The following is a 23,297-nucleotide window of genomic DNA, read 5'->3' on the forward strand; positions in this document are numbered from 1 at the left end:
ATGTTATTGACGAAAAATACGTGAATTAATGTAAATGTCGGTATGCGCGATTGAAAGTAGCGATTCCGCACGTATAAATGTTTTTTGTCGTTTATATCTCTATTAGCCTTTGTGATAAAGCTATTTTTTATGCTCGTTCTTACAAGAATCGTTTTTCAAAATGTACACACGAACATACAACAATCGTTTTTCATAACGTTCACACGAGGATGAAAATTAAAGAATAATCGAAATTGCAAAATAGCATTTTAAAATCAAAATGTATGTTTTTACGGATCTTCGACGCGCGGAATATTTAAACGGTATAAAACTCGTTATCGTCTATGAGCATTCAATTGGTGCTTTAATTTTTATGTGATTTTTCAAGCAAACGATTTGACAATACTGAATGAGGAAAGCATTCTTAAACGCATGGTAAGTGCAATTTGATCGAATGTCAAATGGTTCGATCTTACACAGTAAGTACTCGGTAAAAATTACTCAGTACTAGGCTGAGATCTTTGAGTTTGATTTTTTGCAGCTGTGAAACTTGATTTTTTCACGTCTATTGCTTGAACATTGCTGGGTATTTGAGCTGCATGGATTGCATAATTTTTTTTGAATTCTTCCCTTTATTAATTTTTCTTTTAATCTATCATTCTTTCTTTTTCTTCAACTGGGTCTATTGTCTCTTTTTTCATTACAGTCGGGATGATTGGTTAATGAAGAGCGGCAACGAATCTCTATATGCTTTAACTGACCAGCAGCTACATGAAAAAAGAGTATGCAGTAGTCATTTCCAAGATTCTGATTTTATATTTCGCGGTGTTGGAAAAAAAACGGTAATAAATACAGCTAGTCCAAAACCATATAATTTTGTTGATAATATCGTTCCTATTGAACAACAATTAGAGATAGTAGCAGAAGTTCCCCAAGATGTTCAACTAGAATCAGTAAATTCAAATTTAATTTTGCCTAGTACTTGCTCATCCGTAAATAAACTTCCGAAGCGTAGTTTGCGACCGCGTGGACAAGAAATTTTTCTAGCTGGTAAAAATGAATATTTAAATAAAAGAATCATTCAATTGCAAAGAAAAGTAAAAACACTAAAACAAAAACTAAAAAGATCCGAGGAACGCGTGATTAAATTATCGGAAGAAGATGTAATCGAGGGTGCAAGCCAATTTATTGAGGGTAAAAATTTAGATTTTTTTAAAATGCAAATTAATCATCGCAAGAAACGAAAATGGGAAGAAAGCGAAAAGCAATTTGCTTTAGGTTTATATTATAAGTCTCCGAAAGCGTATAAATATTTAAAGGGTTTTTTTCATCTTCCGTGTCTTTCTTTAATTCATCAATGGGTAAATAATATTAACTTAAGGCCTGGGAAAAATATTCATTTAATTGAGCAATTAAAAATAAAATTAGAGTCAAAAAATTTTTTGGAAAAATCAGGGGTTTTGATGTGGGATGAAATAATGATCAAACCGGGATTAGAATTTAATATAAAATTAGATATTTTAGAGGGTTTCGAAGATTTAGGTTTAGAGTTCGATGATATACCGCTTAACGAAAAAGGGCAGCATGAGACTAGAGAAAAAAAAGCCTCTGATTTCATTGCTACTCACGTTTTAGTTTTCATGATCGGTGGCTTGATTTACGACTGGAAGCAGCCATTTTTTTATGTTCCTTCCGCTGGCACAGTTCCAGCATATAAATTAGAGATTATAATTAAAAAAGTGATAAAACTCGCTTTTGAGGCAGGTTTTATCATTCATCACATGGTTTGTGACCAGTCGTCAAGCAATCGATCTGCTGTTAAGAGACTAGGTATTACTCTCGAAAACCCGTCTTTCACATTTGAAGGTAATGATATTTCCTTTGGATTTGATGTTCCCCATATGTTCAAAGGTATTAGAAATATTTTGTTAAATAATAACTTCACTGTAGATGGTAATATTGTTTCTTGGTTGCCTATAAAACAGCTCTATGAGCTAGAGAAAGGTAAATCTTGCAAAGCAGCACATAAATTAACTGAACGTCATATTCAACCTAAAGCCTTCGAAAAGATGAAAGTTTCCTTAGCTGTTCAAGTGTTTAGTCATTCCGTGGGTGCTGCTTTAATGACAGCGGCCCTTAATAAAGAGATAGGTTTAAACACAGCCGATCTCGGAATAGCCGCTGCAACATCCGATTTTTGTACTAGATTAAATAGAATTTTCGATTGTCTCAATGCTCGTTCTTTTAACGATCCCAATCCTTACCGGAAAGGTTTATCAAAAAGTACGAGGGTTGAAGACGAATTAAAAAAAGCTGTAGATTGGATTAAAACCATAGTAGATGAAACTCGTTCACCTGTTTTTCCCAACTTAATTTTAACTATTAACGGTATTTTATTGTTATGGGATAGACTCAAATCCAAAGATATTCGGTATGTTTTAACTTCTCGTTTGAATCAGGATAAACTAGAAAATTTTTTCGGGTTTTTGAGAGAGCGTTGTGGTTATAATAATAACCCTACGCTTACCCAGTGCATTAAAAATATGCAATACGCGGTGTTAGTCACTTTGCTTGTACCCCCTGTCGGAACTAATTGCGAAGCCGATCAAGCGCGTTTATTAATTTCTAATTTTAATTCGTATGTTAAAAGTAAAAAGATCGATGCCGAAGAAATAGATAAAAAAGTAGAAGATTGGTACATTAGGAATGATACACAATTTAGAAGTAAAATATCCGCTTTGCACACAACAAATACAACGAAAACACTAGAAAAAACAGAGACAGAAACAACACAAACAACACAATTGACACAAGTAACAAATACAACACAAACAACGATCGCCACTAAACAGGAGGAGCAGGAAACAGTTACACTGGAAATACAGACAAAAAAATACATCGCGGGGTACTTAGCTTTCAAATTAAATAAACAGCATCAATGCGCAGATTGTCTTTCGAAATACACTATAAATGATAAATTACAAATAGACTCATCTCGCGACACACTCATTTTTTTCAGAGCTTATCCTTCCGCGCAAAGTGATGTATTTGGTAGTTTAAATGTTCCGTCCGATTTATTGTTCCAAGTAGTTTTATTATGCTATGAAGTTTCTGATATGGCCTTTGAAGAGAACGCGCGAATCAAAAATATTTCAGACTTTTTTTATCGTTTACTTCGAGACGCGATTATTCTTCAATTTCCTGAGTTTTGGGTTCATGATGAAATCGAACACAAGCATCATAAATGTATCATAGAAACGTTCGTTTATTTGCAATTAAAATATCGTTCCAAATGGATGAGCAAGGACTTTCGAAGCTCTAAAAGGAAATATGTAGAAACTTCTGCTGCTAAACCTGATACGAAAATGCAAAAAGTTTGTCAAATCTAACGTGCTTTTATTTTTCAGTTCATAATTTATTTTTTCGTTTTAAATTTAACTTCAAATATTTTTAATTTATAATTTTATTCCTCATAATATTCATGATTTATGATTTAATAATATATCATATCTTTAATTTTCTTTTCTTCTTTTTTATTTGATTTTCGAATCCCTCATTTTTAACAACTATAAACTATGATCTATTATTATTTCATATAATTTGTTCAAACATTTTTTATTGATACATTCTAATTGTAATTTTTCAATTTTTCATACAATTTTTAATTGATAATATTGTAAATATTCAAAAAAAATATATCTTCGTCTTTGAAGCTATGTTGAGAATACTTTTTGATTGAATTTTTTTTTATTGTTTTGTTGTTGTTAATAATTAATTTCACTTGTAATTATGTTCAAAATGTTTAAATATTTCAAGTTAAGTTATATTCACTCAAAAGGAATTTCAATACAAAACTTCAAGGATCTTACATCACCATACCTTATCCCATTCCTATCCTATTCTATCCCATCAGTACCCCAACCTGATGGAAATGTTTTGCCACCTTCCCGCTTGGTTTCCATCGAGTGATTTCAGCTGCATTTTTCATAATTTTAATGCTTCATGCTTACTAATTGATAGTAAAATTTTACTTTTCGAACGTAATTTAACAATATACAATACACAATACTTAATATTTAATGTAGCTGGATTTAGCCGAGTGCAAAACACTATAACGATTAATTATTCGCTGCGTTTATAGATTAATTATTTTTCAGTTTCAGCTATTAGAAGTAAGATGGTTCATCGATAAAAGTATTTGCACAATTCTTATGATAAGTATACGTGAGAGATTATTTTTATAATTTTATATTAAATTAATATTCATTTTTATACACTCGGCAACAAAATTATCGCAACAAAAAAATTCATCGAAATTTCGTCGATTTTCAAATGCTTCTATCTTGGGCTAAATTTATCGTATCGACACGCTTTTTTTTTAATTTCTTGGAAATTTTGTCCTCTTTAAATCCATATAAATTAAGATAAGATGCAAGTTAATGTTGAGTTACCAGTAGTATTTGAGCGCGACACTAAAAATTACTGAAAAAAAATGACTGTTCGAACATGTACCAGTACCACAGTAATTTTTCTATGGAAATTTAACACACACCATCGCGAAGTGCTCTTTTCAACGAGTAATTTAAAAAAAAAAGGACCTCTCTACGATTTTTTTAACGCCCTGTAGGTCGTTTTGAAGATACCATTTAAGGTACGTAAAATCCCCCGTTTAGCTGAAATCAAGACGATTTTCTGGGCATTTTGCGTACACAAACCGTACCTTCAAAACGACCTACAGGGCGTTAAAAAAATCGTAGAGAGGTCCTTTTTTTTTTAAATTACTCGTTGAAAAGAGCACTTCGCGATGGTGTGTGTTAAATTTCCATAGAAAAATTACTGTGGTACTGGTACACGTTCAAACAGTCATTTTTTTTCAGTACTTTTTAGTGTCGCGCTCAAATACTACTGGTAACTCAACATTAACTTGAATCTTATCTTAATTTATATGGATTCAAAGAGGACAAAATTTCCAAGAAATTAAAAAAAAAAGCGTGTCGATACGATAAATCTAGCCCAAGATAGAAGCATTTGAAAATCGACGAAATTTCGATGAATTTTTTTGTTGCGATAATTTTGTTGCCGAGTGTACAATAATTTTTAATAAAAAATATAATGGCCAAAATATATAATCCGAGTGCATGTCAAAATCATGGTATGAGCATAGTTCAAATGAGAGGCTTAGGTTGTCATTGGTAACATGTCTGTTCGGTCGAGTGGCTGGCCCGCTCGCCTGACACGCAGGAGTCTCGGGTTCAAATCCCGGTACGGGAAGAAAAAAATATTTTTTTCTCAATTTATCGACGCCCGCTTGTGGCGCCATCCATCTCTTGGGAGCAGTACTTTGCTCAGAACTTGCCTCAGTTTTTGATGGGGAAATACACTTCTATACCTAAGTATCTATCTTCTTTGGTATCGCTTATAGTCAGTACACCTTACGACGCCACAGAGAGGACATCAAGAAAAAATCGCATCGATTGTAGTTGGTGTATTTGTAGTCAGTGGTTTTGTGAAAAAAAAATTATTTTAAATTTCAAGTAGTTTTTGTACTTTTGCGTGAGTGTGTAGAACAATGGCCGAGGACAACCAAAATTGTTTAAGCAACTTGAAAAGTATGCACGAGGAGGAGGCCTATAAGAAGATCAAAAAAAAGAATCATCAATTTCTTGATGCAGTTTCGAACTTGATCAGGAATTATCGGGGCGATCTTCCAAATCTTGGAGATATTTTTCGATCCGATGCAATCGATGGTCTTCTCACGGCGTCTGTAGAACAGGATGAACACTCCATAGTTGACTTTGTGATAAACACCGGTTACAAGGACGAGCCCAAAGTTGATAGAGGGGGCAAGTCAATATTACGTCGAACTACGCCAATACATCGTGTGCCCTACGACGAAGAAGGTCCCATCGTCTCCAAACTTTTTCAAATATACGACAGATTCGATGTGAATTATGCCGACAAAGATGGAACGACACATTTCCATGTGGCCTGCCAGTTTGGCTGTGTGGACGAAGTCGAGAAATTCCTCGAGGCCGGTCAGGATCCCAACCAACTTATATCAGAAACAGGTGATTCGCCGCTACACTTTGCTGTGGTGAACGAACACAAGAACGTCGCCGAATTGCTGTTGAGAAACGGCGCCGACCCAAATTTAGCCAACGAGGACGGACTGACTCCGCTGCACGTTATTTGCAACGGCTGCTGGGACCGTTATGACGAAATTGTGAAGATGTTATTCGAAACCAGCGATGAAAGATATCATCCAGTGCAGATCGATGCTCGGGACAGTGGGGGTAACACACCATTGCACTTGGCTATCGACTATCACGGCTACAAAAATTTGGTCGAATTATTGCTCAAAAATGGCGCGGATCCCAATGCAACCAACAAGAAAGGATCGACTCCTTTGCACATTGTTTGCATCCAATGCTCCGAAACCCTTGACATCTTGGAGATATTTTTCAAGACCAACGAAGAACTTGATCAGCTGGTGCAAGTCGACGCCCGTGACAACTCAGGCCGGACACCTCTTCAATGCGCCGTGGCAAGATTATTGCCGGATGTGATTGATTTACTCTTGGATCAAGGCGCTGATCTAACAAGTTTTGTTTTTCCGACTGCAAGTCACTTTCGCGAACATTTTCATCCGCAATGTAAAAGTTTCAAATTGAAAATAGCATCTGGTCTTCTGACCGTCGTCGAGCGCCTCGAGAATAGAGGATACGAACTGGGCAGAAGCAACGCCCTGACGATCATGCAACTCTTCGACGAGTACGAATTGTTCTTGAATACTAATTTTGTTTTTGCAAAATGTCGGTACAATAACAAGCAAGAGAGGGAAGCGAAAAAAACCATGATAAATCCGAGTTTGTCGCTCTATGATCTGAGTCAGTTACGGCCCGGAGAAGCGGCAAAATTACCTACCTGTTCGGACTTCTTCAAGTTCGCGCGTGTGGATGCTCATTGGAATCCTCATAATACTCCCGGCGAGGCTTGTGTGAAACGTCTGTGCGAGAAACTGTCGAGAAGATTTTTTCGACGCTACGCTTTGGACTCATTCTTGAAGCTGACGCGCTACCAACTGCCGATTCTTTGCTGTGAAATGATCCTCGATGACTCATTAATAAACAAAGACTTGTATCATATTTGTTTAGCAGCTGCTGGCCAAAATACCTAATGGCGATGAACATTTTTGTAGTATTTTTCAATATTTTCTGGTAATCAAATAAATAAATGGAATTTATTAATTTACTTAAATTCGAGAATGTGTTTGTGTTTTTATTTCATTCAAAGAAATTTCACATCTCAGCTGTTCTTACACAGCTGCTTATTATTATTATTTATTTCACTTTATTACACGAGTTATACGAAATAAACTTCTTTAAGACTTTCAAATAAATTCATTTCAGTATGCACATATAAACTTACAAGCGTGTACACATACTCCATACACCGTATGTGCTCTGTCAAGCTCAAGAAATGCGTGTAACACTCGACGGAAGCTCTCGCGCTGCAGCAGCAGTGCAAACTCGGAAAATCCACCGATGCGTATACTTACACCAAGAGCAAAGCCGTTCGCGCCAACTTCCCGCCTAGTGCCGTATAGAATATAGTAAGTGTTTAAAGTCTCCGCGAGATATGAGACGCGGTGTAGTTGTTATACTATACACATTCGCGCGAGTATTATTAATCCATTGTAAAGGCGCAAAGTAACCAAATGCACATTCTTACGTAAAATCAAACGAAACAAAGCACCCGAAAGTATCAAAACTCGTGCGATTGCAGTTTATTTATTATTGTACGTGTACTTAGGCGCCGGCATATATCGCGCATTGCTCATTGAGTTACGCGCAGAGCAGTTTGTGCCACCCGCATAAATATATAACGCGCGTAACAAGCGAAAGAAGCGTTGAGCAGAAAACGCGAACTATATATTATATAAATACACTCGACGACAACTGAAGCAAATAAATTGACTATGCTCGGTGCTCGCGCAAACGAGTTCATCTAAACTGCGTCTTGGATTTTTAAATGGTTTTTAATCATTAGATTGTTTTTGTTTTAAAATTCAATTTCGAGCGCGTATATTTACGTCACAAAGTGAATATTTTTCTTTTGTTACTATACTCTTGCATCTACATCTTGATTTCGCATTTGAAGATGCGACGTGCCTCTCTCTCTCTCTCTCTCTCTCTCTCTCTCTCGTGCGGTGAGGTAAATTGTTCTATACCATATGCATATACTCGTACACACGCGAATGTACTTAGACGCGAACATATACACACACGTTGTTTGCCGATATCACAAACTATTGCCGCAAACTTGTTTGACTCCCTCTCTCTCTCTCTCTCGCTCTCTCTCTCTCTCTCTCTCTAGTCGTTGTACGATCGAATTAGATTATGGGCAAAGTTAGCCTTATGTCAACGAAGAGGACACGATACCGGTACTCCTTTACTTGCTTATGCAATAAGCGTTCCGAGGCTGCGTATACCGTATTATGTATATGGTCGATTATCTGTCAAATCCGATGGTCAAGAAGAAAAAATTTATTTTTACACAAAATGTTATTCGATAATGATCCTGGATTTGTTAAAATTCTTGAGGAAGGTATAACTTAAAATATTGGTATAAATTATAGATACATTGGAATTGAGTTAGCGTGAATTTATTATGCTGCGAGTCTTTTTGACATTTAGACCATATAAAAGTCTGGATTACAGTTCGAGTTGCATATTTTTTTATAGAATAAACTACTCAAAAACTGCTGGTATTATTCCGAGACATTTTCCCTGAGGCTTTGATAAATTTATTGCGAGGAACCATATAAAGAATTTTTTCTCGAAATACCGAGGACTCGGTGATAAAATTCTTTTCAATTCAACAATTATGAACCAAAAATTTAGTAAAAATTTTACTTGTAAATTTTAATAGAGGATCAAATATTTTTTAATGAATTCAAACAATTTGTTGATTATATAAACTGAAAAATATGTTATAATATTCAATTTGACAGAGAAAAAGCCATATGTATCCATACAAGATAAGTTGTTTTGCAGTGTAGACTAGTTATACATACTATGTGTAACGAAAGATTTAATTATACTTCGAATCCAGATATTCCGAAACATACTGGGGCTGACTAGTATAAAGTTTGATTAAATCTTGTTGTTATTTTCTAATAATAAATAGGGAGTAATCAATGAACAACTTGAAAAACAAAAACATTGCTCGGTATTGAAGTTCTTAAAGAATTTGCAAAATATTAAGGATTAATTCTAACTTTGTGAGAATTATTCATAATATAAGTACAGCTGAATAAAATACTAAAAGCTCATACTCGTGCCTACGCGACTTAGCAAGCGAAAAAAATTTATTTCAAGTCGTTGCTCGGCGAAAAGAAAATGGTGTCGGAGTTAAAAGCGTTATCGTATCTCTCTCCACCCCCCGGCGTCCGGCTTGTGTGTAGACGCACGCACGCAAAGTAATCCCCGAGATAAAGGTAAATCAATATAATAAAAGACCGCGGGCCGCTTCAATTACACCGCATATTCAACACATTAAATGCTACGGCGAAGCTTTCGTATTTTTAATTAAAAAGTGAGGCATTAATTAAAATTTTGTTGCCATATACGCGTTTTATATATAAACAGGCGAACGTAAAGCTGTGTGTATGTGTACGACGCGTCTCTCGTGAATATAATTTTGATGACATCGAGCAATGTTCAATTTTATGCTCGCGAGACTCGAGCGAGCGGTCAGTTTAAAGAATATTTATAATCTCCTGCGTACCTTTCTATTAAAATAGAAACAATTATCCTTTGCTTGAAATTTAAATGTGAATAATATGGCAATATGCGCATCCGAAGTTGAAGTTAATTATAGTTATGGCAACAATTGTAGAAGTTTTAAGTGACTTACTTATATGCATTAAGTACGTTGCCGAACAGTCAATGACCTATTAATATAATAATATAAGTTTTATTTTGTTAGCTTTACATTTATTTCCCATTTACTCATATTACGTTATCAGGAATTTAAAAATATGCGCTCAATGCATCGCTGACCAGTGTCAACCTACTCAAATACAGACCAATCGCGACAAGTAGGGTACTTATACCAGTGATTGACCGCTTTCGATCAGTAAATGACCACTTTTGGATGTGCAATAATTATCGTTTTTCCTTGTTAAATTATGATCGAAAATAGAAAACAAGATGCATCGTTCACTAAAGAATTGAATTACGTCCAAACAAATATATTTTTAATTGTTTTTCATATGATATTTTTCAAAATGGTCATTCACTGTTACCCGGTCATTGATTGATCTGACTACCCTATACCGGAGACATGTAATCAAGCCATCGGTTGTGGAAGGGGAAAGCATCGACAATGAAACATCGCAATCGCGGAGTCTCCTCGCTGATACGCGAGTACTTAGTGCGTTCAGTTGCTAACAAAGAGCTAAATTCCTTGGTAAGCCCGCAGTGTTTACAAGTTGGCGAAATCGCGCTTCAGTGTTGTCGGCTTCTCGAGGCACATAACCTCGAATTGTATAATCGAGCACAATGGATAACTGTGAGGTATGACATTTTTTGTGCATGCAACGATATTTTTTTTAATTCTTTAGAGTAAAAGAAGAGCCAAACGATACTTGGCCTGATGCACGCGACGATAACATTTTCGATTCGGTGGACTCTTGCGAAGTCAAAAACGTTGAGACATTCAAGTTTGATGAATTACCAGTGAGTTTCATAAGTTTAATACTGTTCTGTTTTTCTATTATCAAAATACTATTACAAAATTTTAATTTTAGGCAAATGGCATGAATGAGGTTATGGCGTCATCGGAACAATTGGATGAAAAAGTATTCATAAACTTTGAGAGCAAAAATGTTAAATCTGAACTGAAGAGTTATCCACCAATCGTGAAAGTGGAAAACCAAATTCAGTTCAAAAAATATCTAATCATCTTGATAAAAAAAGGTTTCGACTATCGTAATAATTGCCAATTTCAAGTAAATCCTAGATTAAAAATTCATGTATATGATGAGCTTGAAATATTTGAAAAAGATTCTCAAATCACATTATCTTATGAGTGCAAAATGTATCAAAAAACACACAAAGAAAATACGAGGTTAAATACACAGATAAACTCTACACAGAGAGGCATTTTTTCAGGCAAGAATAGTCTCAATAGACATATAAATTCAATACATAATCAAAGCAAACCTTTCAAATGTAAAATTTGTCAGAAATCATTTGGATTGGAATATAACCTCAAATCTCACATAAATTTAGTACATAGTCTTAGCAAACCTTTCGCGTGTGATATTTGTCATAAATCATTTGGACACAAAAGTCACCAAAAACGGCACGTGAATACAGTACATAATCGTAGCAAACCCTTCGAATGTGAGATTTGTCACAAATCATTTGGGCAAAACGGCTATCTCCAAATTCACATAAATTCAGTACATAATCGGGCCAAACCCTTTGAATGTAATGTTTGCCACAAATCATATGGCCGAAAAAGATATCTCAATTATCACATAAGTGCAGTACATGATAAGAGTAAACCCTACGAATGTGATACTTGTCACAAATTATTTGGACAAAAGGGTATAGCCTCAATACACACGTAAATACAGTACATAATCGTAGCAAACCCTTCAAATGTGACATTTTTTACAAATCTTTTGGGCAAAAAATTACCCTCAAAACTCATATAATGGCAGTGCATGATCGCAGCAAACCCTTTGAATGTAAAATTTTGCCACAAATCATTTGGATTAAAAGGAAACCTGAAAATGCATATGAAAGCAATACATATCGGTAGGAAACCTTTCGAAAGTGAGATTCATTAAAAAATCATTTGGACGAAAAGGTCACTTTGAAAAGAACATAGATGAATTACACGATCGATGCAAACCCGAGGAGTATTAAGTTTGTCGGGAGACATTGACTTCTACACTCACATGAGTACGCTTATATAACTTTATAAAATCTTTCTCGTGCATATTTTTCAATTTTAAATTGAACAATAACTTCTCAAACTGCTATTTATATTGTCATGACTCAACTTTTTATTTTAATCCCTTCAACTACATCCCCGTGTAAAAAATATCTAACGATGAAATGTCATTATTTCTTAAAGAAAGGAACGTACGAGACATTTTATTAATACACTTTAAATAACACCCACTCTAGACTCGAACGTCACAGTGTCTGATTTATATAGAAAGAGATTTCGCAACAATCGCCCAACGCTTCCACACAAGTGCGTAAACCACGACTCACTCGGAGTAAATATATACGTGCGCACGGGCACGTGTGTGGAAACTACTCGTGCTCGTCCTTGTCTACTGATTATAATGCTCGCAACCCCACGACGAATATACATATTGAACGGAGACGATGTTGCACTACTCACACACACACACACACACACACACACACACACACACACACACACACACATATAGGCCTTGCCTGCACAAGTATAGTCGTACAGTAGTTATAGCGGTATAGCGTGTAGCGATGGTAACGCGCCGCTGCTATATGTGCGCGAGAGTACGAGGCGAGAGGCGATGAACTCGTCACGCACTGCAAGCACAAACTAGTACGTGACTGCATTACCCAACTATATTCTGTGCCGCGCGGCTCGAGCGCCGTAATGTCCAAACTTTGCGCGAAAAGACAAATCTCGTCTCTACTTTTTCTCAGAGAGTCCCACGTGCTGCTGCTACTATAACAACTACTACTGCTACTACTACTGTTACTACTACTTCAACTAGAATCTATGCCAGGCAGTGCCGTGAAATGTATTCCGCCGAGATGTATACGTGTACGCGTGGTTTTCAGAAAAGCATTTCGCTTATCATAGTTATCATATCTCGAAACGAAAAATACATTTAAACTCTGGGACCAATTTTGAAACGCATTTTCAATCGATGCCGTTATTGCGATACGCGCGGCTATAGCCATTTTTCCATTTACCTCCACTCTCAACGAGCTTCATAAACATACATTAAATACATGGCAATAATAAGCTGCCGAGTAGGCCCTCGCGCCTACGTGTATAATACGTATAATACGTGCCACACAGCTCGCCCTGTGTTTATTAATCACGATAAACATAAATTAAGTCCGTTTCGAGCTAAGTGGAGGAGTGGTGGTGGTGGTGTTTGCCGGGCAATATAATACGCGTGAGCTTGCGCGATAAATATAAGTATTATTAGAGGATATTATGTAAGCGGCTATATACGGGCCGGGGGCTACTGCAATGCCGCACGCAAGCTGTATCGCAGATACGCCGTACTGCGCTTTCATGATTGACGATTGACGAAAGCTCGTTGTTGCGGCCGCGTACTGCAAAGGGTTAAAAAGCCTCAGGTTGGTGACTGCCAGCCGTCAGCTGTGTAAAAGCGCCCGAAGGAGCTTTAAGAAAAAAATGAGGATTAGTGAATTTTTGCAGACTAACGCTGCTTTATTGTTATCGTTTATGATTTAGATCGGGTGCCTGTTTTATAGTGGAACAAAAATATCGTAATGAAGATCGGTAACGATTAGCTTATGAGAGCAACGGTATAAAGTGAAACTTTTAACAGACAGAGAGAGAGAGAGAGAAAGAAAAAAAAATTGAAAAACAAAGGTAATCAAAAAAAGTTTCACTTCTTGCCAAGTTTGTTTACTATTACCCATTTTATTTTGGCCTCAGAAGAAAAACTTCGGTTTACTTTGGGTTTTCAGTTCCTTCACTTTTTTTTAAAGTTTTCCTTTATACGGCTGTTTGTGAACAAATGATTATTGATTCGGGCTGTTAATTCAATTAAATTGTTCTTTATGTTAGATCATTATTTTGAATTTTGAATTGTAAAAAAACGATTTTTTTTTCGTGTACTTCGTTAAAGTGGACAGGATCGGTAAGTTTGATCTATTAGCTCGGAACTTGCAATGAGAATGTGAGGTATTTGGCGATGACGGCGAAAAAAATTATTTTACACTACGTTCCGAATCAATAGCTTGAACCGTAATTTAAGATTAATTGTATTATAAGTGTGATATATTTATTTATAGTATTTACAAATATAGTTTTAGCCAGTATAATTTGTAATGAATATCAATTTACAAAACATTGACTGAATTTTTTTATACTTGATTATAAGTAAATGGATCACAATTAATTTTTTTTTAAGAAATTATTCCCTGGTATTTTAAGTATCCCATAGTAATACGTCTAATGTCCAAGCTAATCAATATTTATTATTTCCTAAAACTATATTTTCTTCCAAATGCCGTAATGTACCTGAGATTCGATATCTTTTCGTCATTAGTGAAAAGTTTTCTAGTGCCGTCAATAGTGTAAAAGTGTTGTCAATTGGTTCTGTGGTCAAAACCTTTAATGGCAAACGATGCAATCGCTGCACTATAAAAATCTTTTTTGATATCCGTTGTTATCAAGGTCTTATTACTATTTATGAACTGTCTTTTGGTGTCTTCTCAAGTTGCTCCGATCCGAAAATTTTTTATGGCACATGTTGCACTCGAAGTCCTTCCGTCCTTCGTGAACTGTTTTTATGAACTGTTTTTATGTGTGTATTCAATCGGACTTTCTGTGTGAATGTTTGATGGCACACGTTGCACTCGTAGTCCTTTTGTTTATCGTGAACTGTCTTTATGTGTAATTTCAAGTTGTTCTTTTGTAAAAATTTTTTCTGACACACGTCGCATTCGTAGTCCTTTTGTTTATCGTGAACTGTTTTTATATTGTGTAATTTCAAGTTGTTTTTTTGTGAAAATTTTTTCTGACACACTTCGCACTCGTAGTCCCTTCGTCCTTCATGAACTGATGTTAAGTGTGCTTTCAAATTGCTCGAACGTGAAAATAATTTATGGCACACGTGACACTCGAAGTCCTTTTGTTTGTCATGAACTGTTTCATGTGCATTTTCAAAGAACCTTTCTGTGTAAAACTTTTCTGACACACATGGCACTGAAAGTCCTTTTGTTTTTCATGAACTGTTATTACGTGTATCTTCAAATGGCCTTGGTTTGTAAATATTTTCTGACACACGTCACACTCGTAATCCTTTTGTCCTTCATGAACTGCTTTTTGGTGTCTTCTGAAGTTGTTTTGCTTTGTAAATGTTTTGTGACACACGTCGCACTCGAAGTTTTTTTGTCCTTCGTGAACTGCGTTCTTGTGTTGCTTCAAGTTGCCTTGCTCTGAAAATACTTTGTGGCACTCGTCACACTTGTAGTCCTTACGTTTATCGTGAACTATTTTTTTGTGTTTCGTCACAATGCTCTTCTGAGAAAATCTTTTCTGACACACGTCGCACTCGTAGTCCCTTTGTTTGTCATGAACTGTTTTCACGTGTGTCTTCAAATGTCTTTGCTGTGTGAATGTTTTCTGACATACATTGCACTTGCTATCCTTTCTTTCTTTGCAAAACTTTTTCTGAACTGTTTTACGGTGCTCATTTTGTTCTTGATCACAACTGACTTCAGTTCTAGAAACTTGGATAAATGAAGTCTGATGAAAATCATCACTTTTGATTAGTGACTCTTGACAAGGATTTGGTTCAGTTGTCAAAATTTGTTCACTCCCATCCTCCGGTATATCTTGATATTCGGTTAACTGTGGATCGAGGCCTATGTATGACTCAAAGTCCCAATCCGATTCTATACTTGGAACTTCATTCAATGTAGTCCAATCGAAATCATCGATTTCATTTTGTGACTCTTCACAAAAATATGGTTCAGCCGCCAAAACTTGTTCACCTAAATTCTTCTGTACATCCTGAGGTTCAGATAATAGTAGATCGAGGCCTATAAATGACTCAAGGTCCCAATCCGCTCCTATACTTGGAACGTCATCAAATGTAGTCCAATCGAAATCTTCGATATCATTTTGTGACTCTTCACAAGGATTTGGTTCAGTCGCTAAAATTTGTTCACCCCCATCCTCCTGTACATCTTGATATTTGATTAACTGCGGATCGAGGTCCATATGCGACTCAAGTTCACAATCCAATTCTGTACTTAGAACTTCATTAAATGTAGTCCAATCGAAATCGTCGATATCATTTTGTGGTTCTTCGCAAGGATTTTGTTCAGAGGATGGAACTTGTTCGCCTACATCCTGATGTGATGTATCTGTTAACGGGGGATCGATGTACACTTGTGACTCAAGATTATCATCCGATTTGTAATGGAACATCAACTGGTGAAATTCTAAGGTAATTGCACAGCTAAAATTAATTTGACACTTGAAACACGATGTCTCAGACGAAGACATTTTTTCTGTCTTGATTAACCGAAAATTCGTAGTAATTACACTTTATATCGAACCGTCTTACTGTTCGAATGGGCCGACGGCTACTAATTAGTCCGACTTACTCGAGTAAATAGCAGAATGTGAATGCTGACACGATGAATTAAAGTATAAATAAATATAGTCGAATAATCGATCCGATTGAAATTGAAACATCATTTTTCCTCGTTATGATTAATATTTTATATTCCAGTTTACGAAACTAACAATGACATATTGCGTATGGCACTAATCTGAACAAATATCAAGAAATATATTCATTTCTAATTTCATATCACCCCAAACTAATTTTAATTTAATTTAATTTAATTTAAGCATTTTGTGTTTCGATTGAATCGGCATTTTTTTGGTAGAAATGTCAAATTTTAGCCAACCCTTTATGTAAAAATAATAGTTATTTATGTAACAAGTGCCCAAAAGGCGTTTTTGGGAACGAGTGTGCGGAAAAAGACACGAGTGCCGGCTATGCTGGCACGAGTGGGTGATTTTCCCGCACACTGTGCGCAAAAATCTGGGCACGTGTTGCATTCTAGTATATTTTGTAACAAGTGCGCGAAGCAGTTGACTCACCCAGGAGTTGTTTTCACCCGAGCGTAGCGAGTAAAAAAAATTTTTTAACACTGCGTTCGCGAAACACGGGTTTTCTAACCTTAAAGCGTCAGAAAATCCTATTTTCTCGCAAGCAGAGTTGAAAAATATCGTTTGCAACTAGTCTCGCTACGCTCGGGTGAAAACAACTCCTGGATGAGTCAACTGCTTCGCGCACTTGTTACAAAATATACAATTATGCAATAGCCGGCATAGCCGGCACTCGTGCCCAAAAACGCCTTTTGGGCACTTGTTACATAAATAACTATTTTTATATTTTTTTCTTGGTTTAGTAGTATTCTGAAATAAATAATGAGTCAAGATTTAATGAATAATATTTTATAAGTCATATCTTGAAAATGAAATGTCTTCTTTTTATGTTTCAGAATGGTTACTCATAGCATAATGTTTACATAAAAATAGTAATACTCAAATTTTTAGGAGGGAATTCTTAGCTAATGCATTTGCCGCTATTTTTCATCACAAAGCTGAAAATATTGTAGAGCATAGTTAATGTTTACTAATAAAATCTCGTCACAAAGATAGAAACTGTTAAATTTTATTAAAAGAATTTAATACTCCTAATTTCATTCAGCTTAAATAGAAAGTCAAATTTATTATGTAAATTTTATACTTTAATTTTTCTCAAAGGCAGCAGCAGCAGCATGGTAGAGAGAAGAAAAAAAAAATCATCCTCGATCATAAAATACATATAAAATTTGTTCCACGATCACGACACTCGATGCGGAATAAAGAAAGAAAAAAAAGAAGAGAACAAAAATCGTCCTTACGTCTCGAGTCGCAGAAAAGCTTAACGATTCTCAAGATTACGAAAGCTCGGAATCGAGGCTATATATACACTTGCGCGGACTATTAAATAAATTTTAACGCTCAAGCATAAAATAGCCATGTTACCTTTAAAATCCCATCGCATCAAAGAGCAGCAACGAAAAAAGAAAGAGTAGAATGAGAAGAAGACGAGTAAAATAATAATAAAAGGCCAATTGTCGCAGCATTTTAAATATTCCTTCGCGGTATAAGAAGACGTGAAAGCTCGCTTCTGCTGCTGCTGCTGAGCGTGTGTCTGTGTGCATGTATATGTAGGGCATCCGTACCAGGGGTAGATTTCCATAATACTACGATCCGACTACTCTCTCTCTCTCTCTCGCTTCTGCTCCCGGTATATACGTGACATTAAAGATATGAATATCGAGGATATGCTGCTGCCTAGCTCTCTCTCCGGTATAGAATGTGTCGCGCGCGCGAGCGAGGTATAAGTGTAGTGCAGCAGCAGCAGCAACGAACTGCACGAACGTGTTCACGTTTCTCGTCCACGTCCTCCTCCTCCTCCTCCTCCATACTCTCACCCGCGCGTACATGCCCTTCTCTTCTCTTCTCTTCTCTTCTCTTTTACTCCCTTCGTCGTCGTCGTCGTCGTCGTCGTCGTCGTCGTCGTCGTCACACCGGCATCACTAAAGAATACCTGTGCTCGCGCGCTTGAGCTGAAAATGCAATTTTCTCCGTGCGAATGTGCTTTGTGCTTTTCCTTATACTTCCTCCTTTTTGCGCGCGCGTCTAAAGTCAGCGAGAGAGAGAACTTCTGCGTGTTTTCAGTTGTGAAAGTGTAGTAGTAGTGCACGTAGTTTCTCTAACGTTATACCTCTTGTGGCATGGGGGGAACACATACACGTACATACAGACGGTATACGAGGACTGTGGAGAAACGAGAGTGGCATGTGTGTAGTGTATGTATAATATGTCCATGCTCTATGCGCGCGAGAGAGTACACGGCGTTCCTTCAATATCGCCAGAAAAATGTTGGATCCAACGCGTCGCGCGCGCGCGTGATACACAAATTATTCCGACGATCGAGATTTCTTCGAATTATTTCACGAGAAAATAGTGCGAACGAATTTCAAAAAGTATAGCGAAGGTAATTTTTTTTTTCTCCACTTGTATTAAGAACAATGTAATTTAATGTTAATTTCAAGGTTTTCTTTATGAATCCGATGGTATTTTTTACTTTTACGCTGTTGTAAGTGAATATATTTTGGATCGATCGTACAGCATGTTCGCGACAGAGCATCGACTTTGAAAATGCTATAATACAACAAGTGAATACGGTAGAAGTCTATGCTTACGATTTTCTAAAATTATAAACATTTTTGAAGAAAGAGATGAGTTTCAAATTCCAATAACCATATGTTGGACAGATAAACCTACAATTTAATGGTTGGTGCTGGCTTTAATCATGATTAAATTTTTGCGCAAATATTCGATCAGTATTAACACCTTAATTATCGATCAAAATGGTACTTTATAACAAAATATACACTTAACAAAGTTCAAAATAGGCTTTCTAGACTCATTATCGTCACTGACCAACTTGAGCTATTATTTAAGTAAAAAGCTCTTTCTTTAGTTTAATTAGTAATTTTTTAAACATTATATACTTAGAAAGAAGTGTTTAATGCACTTATAAGTAATCAAATCTCTTTTTATATGATTTTACACTCTATCCTAGTTGTCCTGGTCAAATATCAAACTATTGGGAAAAATAGGATATCGAGTATTCGACCACCTGCAATAAACTTTGATAATTATAAAATAAATGTTTCAATTCAGCTTTTTTAGAACAAAAATAAGTTCCTTCGGCATTTCAAACTATTATGTTAAATTTTAATTCTTTCACAGCCCGAAAATAAAAATAGTTTCATGCGAGTTTCATGCGATAAGAATATAAATAACGATCAAGCGATTGGTAATTCAGTTGGGTCGCTGGCACCTAAACAATTCGAATTTTTTAACTTTATGCAGAATTTTTATACGTGAAAAAACAAAAATTTTTCTTGAATGGTTGAGTCTGAGAGTTATGTTTAAAATAAAACTATTTCTAGTCTTATAAATTAAAGTTTGTAAGTTTAAGTACGATAAGATGCCAGAAGCGATTGGAAAGTTGCGTACAATACTTTATAGCACAAGAGCCCAAAAGTAGTGACCGAATTGCAACTTATAAATTAGAGTGCTATTGAATCAAAATTAAAGATATTTCTTGACACTTATTCAGACTAGTTCCATACGCCATATTTTATTATTAATTTTTTAAACTGGAGCATAAAATATTATAAGTCATAACGACGAAAAATAATGTTTTGATTTCAATCGGATCAAGGGCCCAGCAGGGGGGGGGGGGCTGACCCCCAAACCTTGGAACGGAAAAATTTTCTGGTTACGGCCCTGATCGGATCGATTAATCGACTATTTATTTACACTTTAATTTCTTGAGTCAGTGAGTTGGACTAATTAGTAGCCATCGGCTCATTCGAGCAGTAAGACGGTACGATATAAAGTAATAATAACAACGAAATTTTAGTTGTTCAAGGAAAAAAAAATGTCTTCGCCTGTGACATCGTGTTTCAAGTGTCAAATTAATTTTAGCTGTGCAATTACCTTAGAATTTCACCAGTTGATGTTCCATTACAAATCGGATGATAATCTTGAGTCACAAGTGTACATCGATCCCCGGTTAACAGATACATCACATCAAGATGTAGGCGAACAAGTTCCATCCTCTGAACAAAATCCTTGCGAAGAGCCACAAAATGATATCGACGATTTCGATTGGACTACATTTAATGAAGTTCTAAGTACAGAATTGGATTGTGAACTTGAGTCGCATATGGACCTCGATTCGCAGTTAATCAAATATCAAGATGTACAGGAGAATGTGGGTGAACAAACTTTGACAACAGAACCAAATCCTTGTGAAGAGTCACAAAATGATATCGAAGATTTCGATTGGACTACATTTAATGAAGTTCCAAGTATAGAAGCGGATTGGGAACTTGAGTCATATATAGGCCTCGATCCACTATTATCTGAACCACAGGATGTACAGAAGAATTTAGGTGAACAAGTTTTGGCGACTGAACCATATTTTTGTGAAGAGTCACAAAATGAAATCGATGATTTCGATTGGACTACATTTAATGAAGTTTCAAGTATAGAAGCGGATTGGGAACTTGAGTCATATATAGGCCTCGATCCTCTATTATCTGAACCACAGGATGTACAGAAGAATTTAGGTGAACAAGTTTTGGCGACTGAACCATATTTTTGTGAAGAGTCACAAAATAAAATTGACGATTTCGATTGGACTACATTTAATGAAGTTCCAAGTACAGAATTGGATTGTGAACTTGAGTCACATATGGATCTCGATCCGCAGTTAATCAAATATCAAGATGTACAGGAGGATGTGGATGAACAAATTTTGACAACTGAACCAAATCCTTGTCAAGAGTCACTAATCAAAAGTGATGATTTTCATCAGACTTCATTTATCCAAGTTTCTAGAACTGAAGTCAATTGTGATCAAGAACAAAATGAGCACCGTAAAACAGTTCAGAAAAAGTTTTGCAAAGAAAGAAAGGATAGCAAGTGCAATGTATGTCAGAAAACATTCACACAGCAAAGACATTTGAAGACACACGTGAAAACAGTTCATGACAAACAAAGGGACTACGAGTGTGACGTGTGTCAGAAAAGATTTTCGAGTAAGACCTATGTAAAGATACATAAAAAAGTGATTCACGATAAACAAAAGGACTACGAGTGCGACGTGTGTCACAAAGTATTTTCAGAGCAAGGCAACTTGAAGCAACACAAGAACGCAGTTCACGAAGGACAAAAAAACTTCGAGTGCAACGTGTGTCAGAAAACATTTGCAAAGCAAAACAACTTGAGAAGACACCAAAAAGCAATTCATAAAGGACAAAAGGATTACGAGTGTGACGTGTGTCAGAAAATATTTACAAACCAAGGCCATTTGAAGATACACGTAATAACAGTTCATGAAAAACAAAAGGACTTTCATTGCCATGTGTGTCAGAAAAGTTTTACACAGAAAGGTTCTTTGAAAATGCACATGAAAACAGTTCATGACAAACAAAAGGACTTCGAGTGTCACGTGTGCCTTAAATTATTTTCACGTTCGAGCCATTTGAAAGCACACTTAACATCAGTTCATGAAGGACGAAGGGACTACGAGTGCGAAGTGTGTCAGAAAAAATTTTCACAAAAAAACAACTTGAAATTACACAATATAAAAACAGTTCACGATAAACAAAAGGACTGCGAATGCGACGTGTGTCAGAAAAAATTTTTACAAAAGAACAACTTGAAATTACACATAAAGACAGTTCACGATAAACAAAAGGACTACGAGTGCAACGTGTGCCATCAAACATTCACACAGAAAGTCCGATTGAATACACACATAAAAACAGTTCATAAAAACAGTTCACGAAGGACGGAAGGACTTCGAGTGCAACATGCGCCATAAAAAATTTTCGGATCGGAGCAACTTGAGAAGACACCAAAAGACAGTTCATAAATAGTAATAAGACCTTGATAACAACGGATATCAAAAAAGATTTTTATAGTGCGTCGATTGCATCCTTTGCCATTAAAGGTTTTGACCACACAACCAATTGACAACACTTATACACAATTGACGGCACTAGAAAACTTTTCACTAGTGACGAAAAGATATCGAATCTAAGGTACATTACGGCATTTGGAAGAAAATATAGTTTTAGGAAACTATAAATATTGATTAGCTTGGACATTAGAAGTATTATTATGGGATACTTAAAATACCAGGGAATAATTTCTTAAAAAAAAAAAAAAATTAATTGTGATCCATTTACTTATAATCAAGTTTAAACAAATTCAGTCAATGTTTTGTAAATTGATATTCATTACAAATTATACTGTCCAAAACTTTTATTTGTAAGTACTAAGAATAAATATATTACTCTCATAACTACACAACATGACACAATATAATCAATACACAATATAATTAATCTCAAATTACGGTTTAAGCTTAATCATTAAACTTCATTCTTATTGTTAGTTCGAAATATTTCATGCATAAGTCTGTACTGATACATTTTCAACAAAGGATACATGTCAAACTACCAGATTTTCCTTTAATTTTAATGTCTGAGTTTACTTCAATAAGGCATTAACTATAAGTTTTTTTATATTTTGACTATCTATGCTCCAGGACCTATCAGCGTTTACTGAATATTCAGATAATAAGAGTCTGAGTTGAATTAGATTTTAATTCGAAATTGGAGGCTTTTTTCAGAAAATTTAAACAATTTTCAATATATACACATTTATTACAATTCTCGTTGGGGTGCGTCAAAATTTTTCTTTTAGCAGGTGTAGCACGCCACACGAGCCACGAATACAGAGGAAAGATAAAAGTGGAACTTTGAAGAGTGACACATTCAATTTTCTCTCGCTGCGATATATGTATGGTCATTCCGACTGTTTCTTCTTATTTCTCCTCAGTGCACGATATATCACTCGAATTCTCGTTT

The 23,297-nt window shown here is 35.8% G+C and overlaps 1 protein-coding gene and 1 pseudogene across 1 annotated transcript; one reads left to right on the plus strand and one right to left on the minus strand.

Annotated features, from left to right (window-relative positions):
* Positions 1–14,189: 14,189 nt before the first annotated feature.
* Positions 14,190–16,361, minus strand: LOC106655279 (annotated as a pseudogene).
* A 3,863-nt stretch (positions 16,362–20,224) lies between these two features.
* Positions 20,225–22,737, plus strand: LOC106655280 (zinc finger protein 570-like). The gene has a single exon (XM_023463315.1). It carries the CDS (start codon positions 20,294–20,296, stop codon positions 22,244–22,246), a length of 1,953 nt encoding a protein of 650 aa, XP_023319083.1. The 5' UTR covers positions 20,225–20,293; the 3' UTR covers positions 22,247–22,737.
* Positions 22,738–23,297: the final 560 nt, after the last annotated feature.

Source organism: Trichogramma pretiosum, unplaced genomic scaffold, assembly GCF_000599845.2.
Source record: "Trichogramma pretiosum strain Unisexual culture from Peru unplaced genomic scaffold, Tpre_2.0 scaffold91, whole genome shotgun sequence".
Lineage (NCBI taxonomy): Eukaryota > Metazoa > Arthropoda > Insecta > Hymenoptera > Trichogrammatidae > Trichogramma > Trichogramma pretiosum.

Excerpts from the sequence above, each read along its gene's own strand:
- LOC106655280 (XM_023463315.1), top strand. The coding sequence starts at position 20,294 with ATGTCTTCGCCTGTGACATCGTGTTTCAAGTGTCAAATTAATTTTAGC.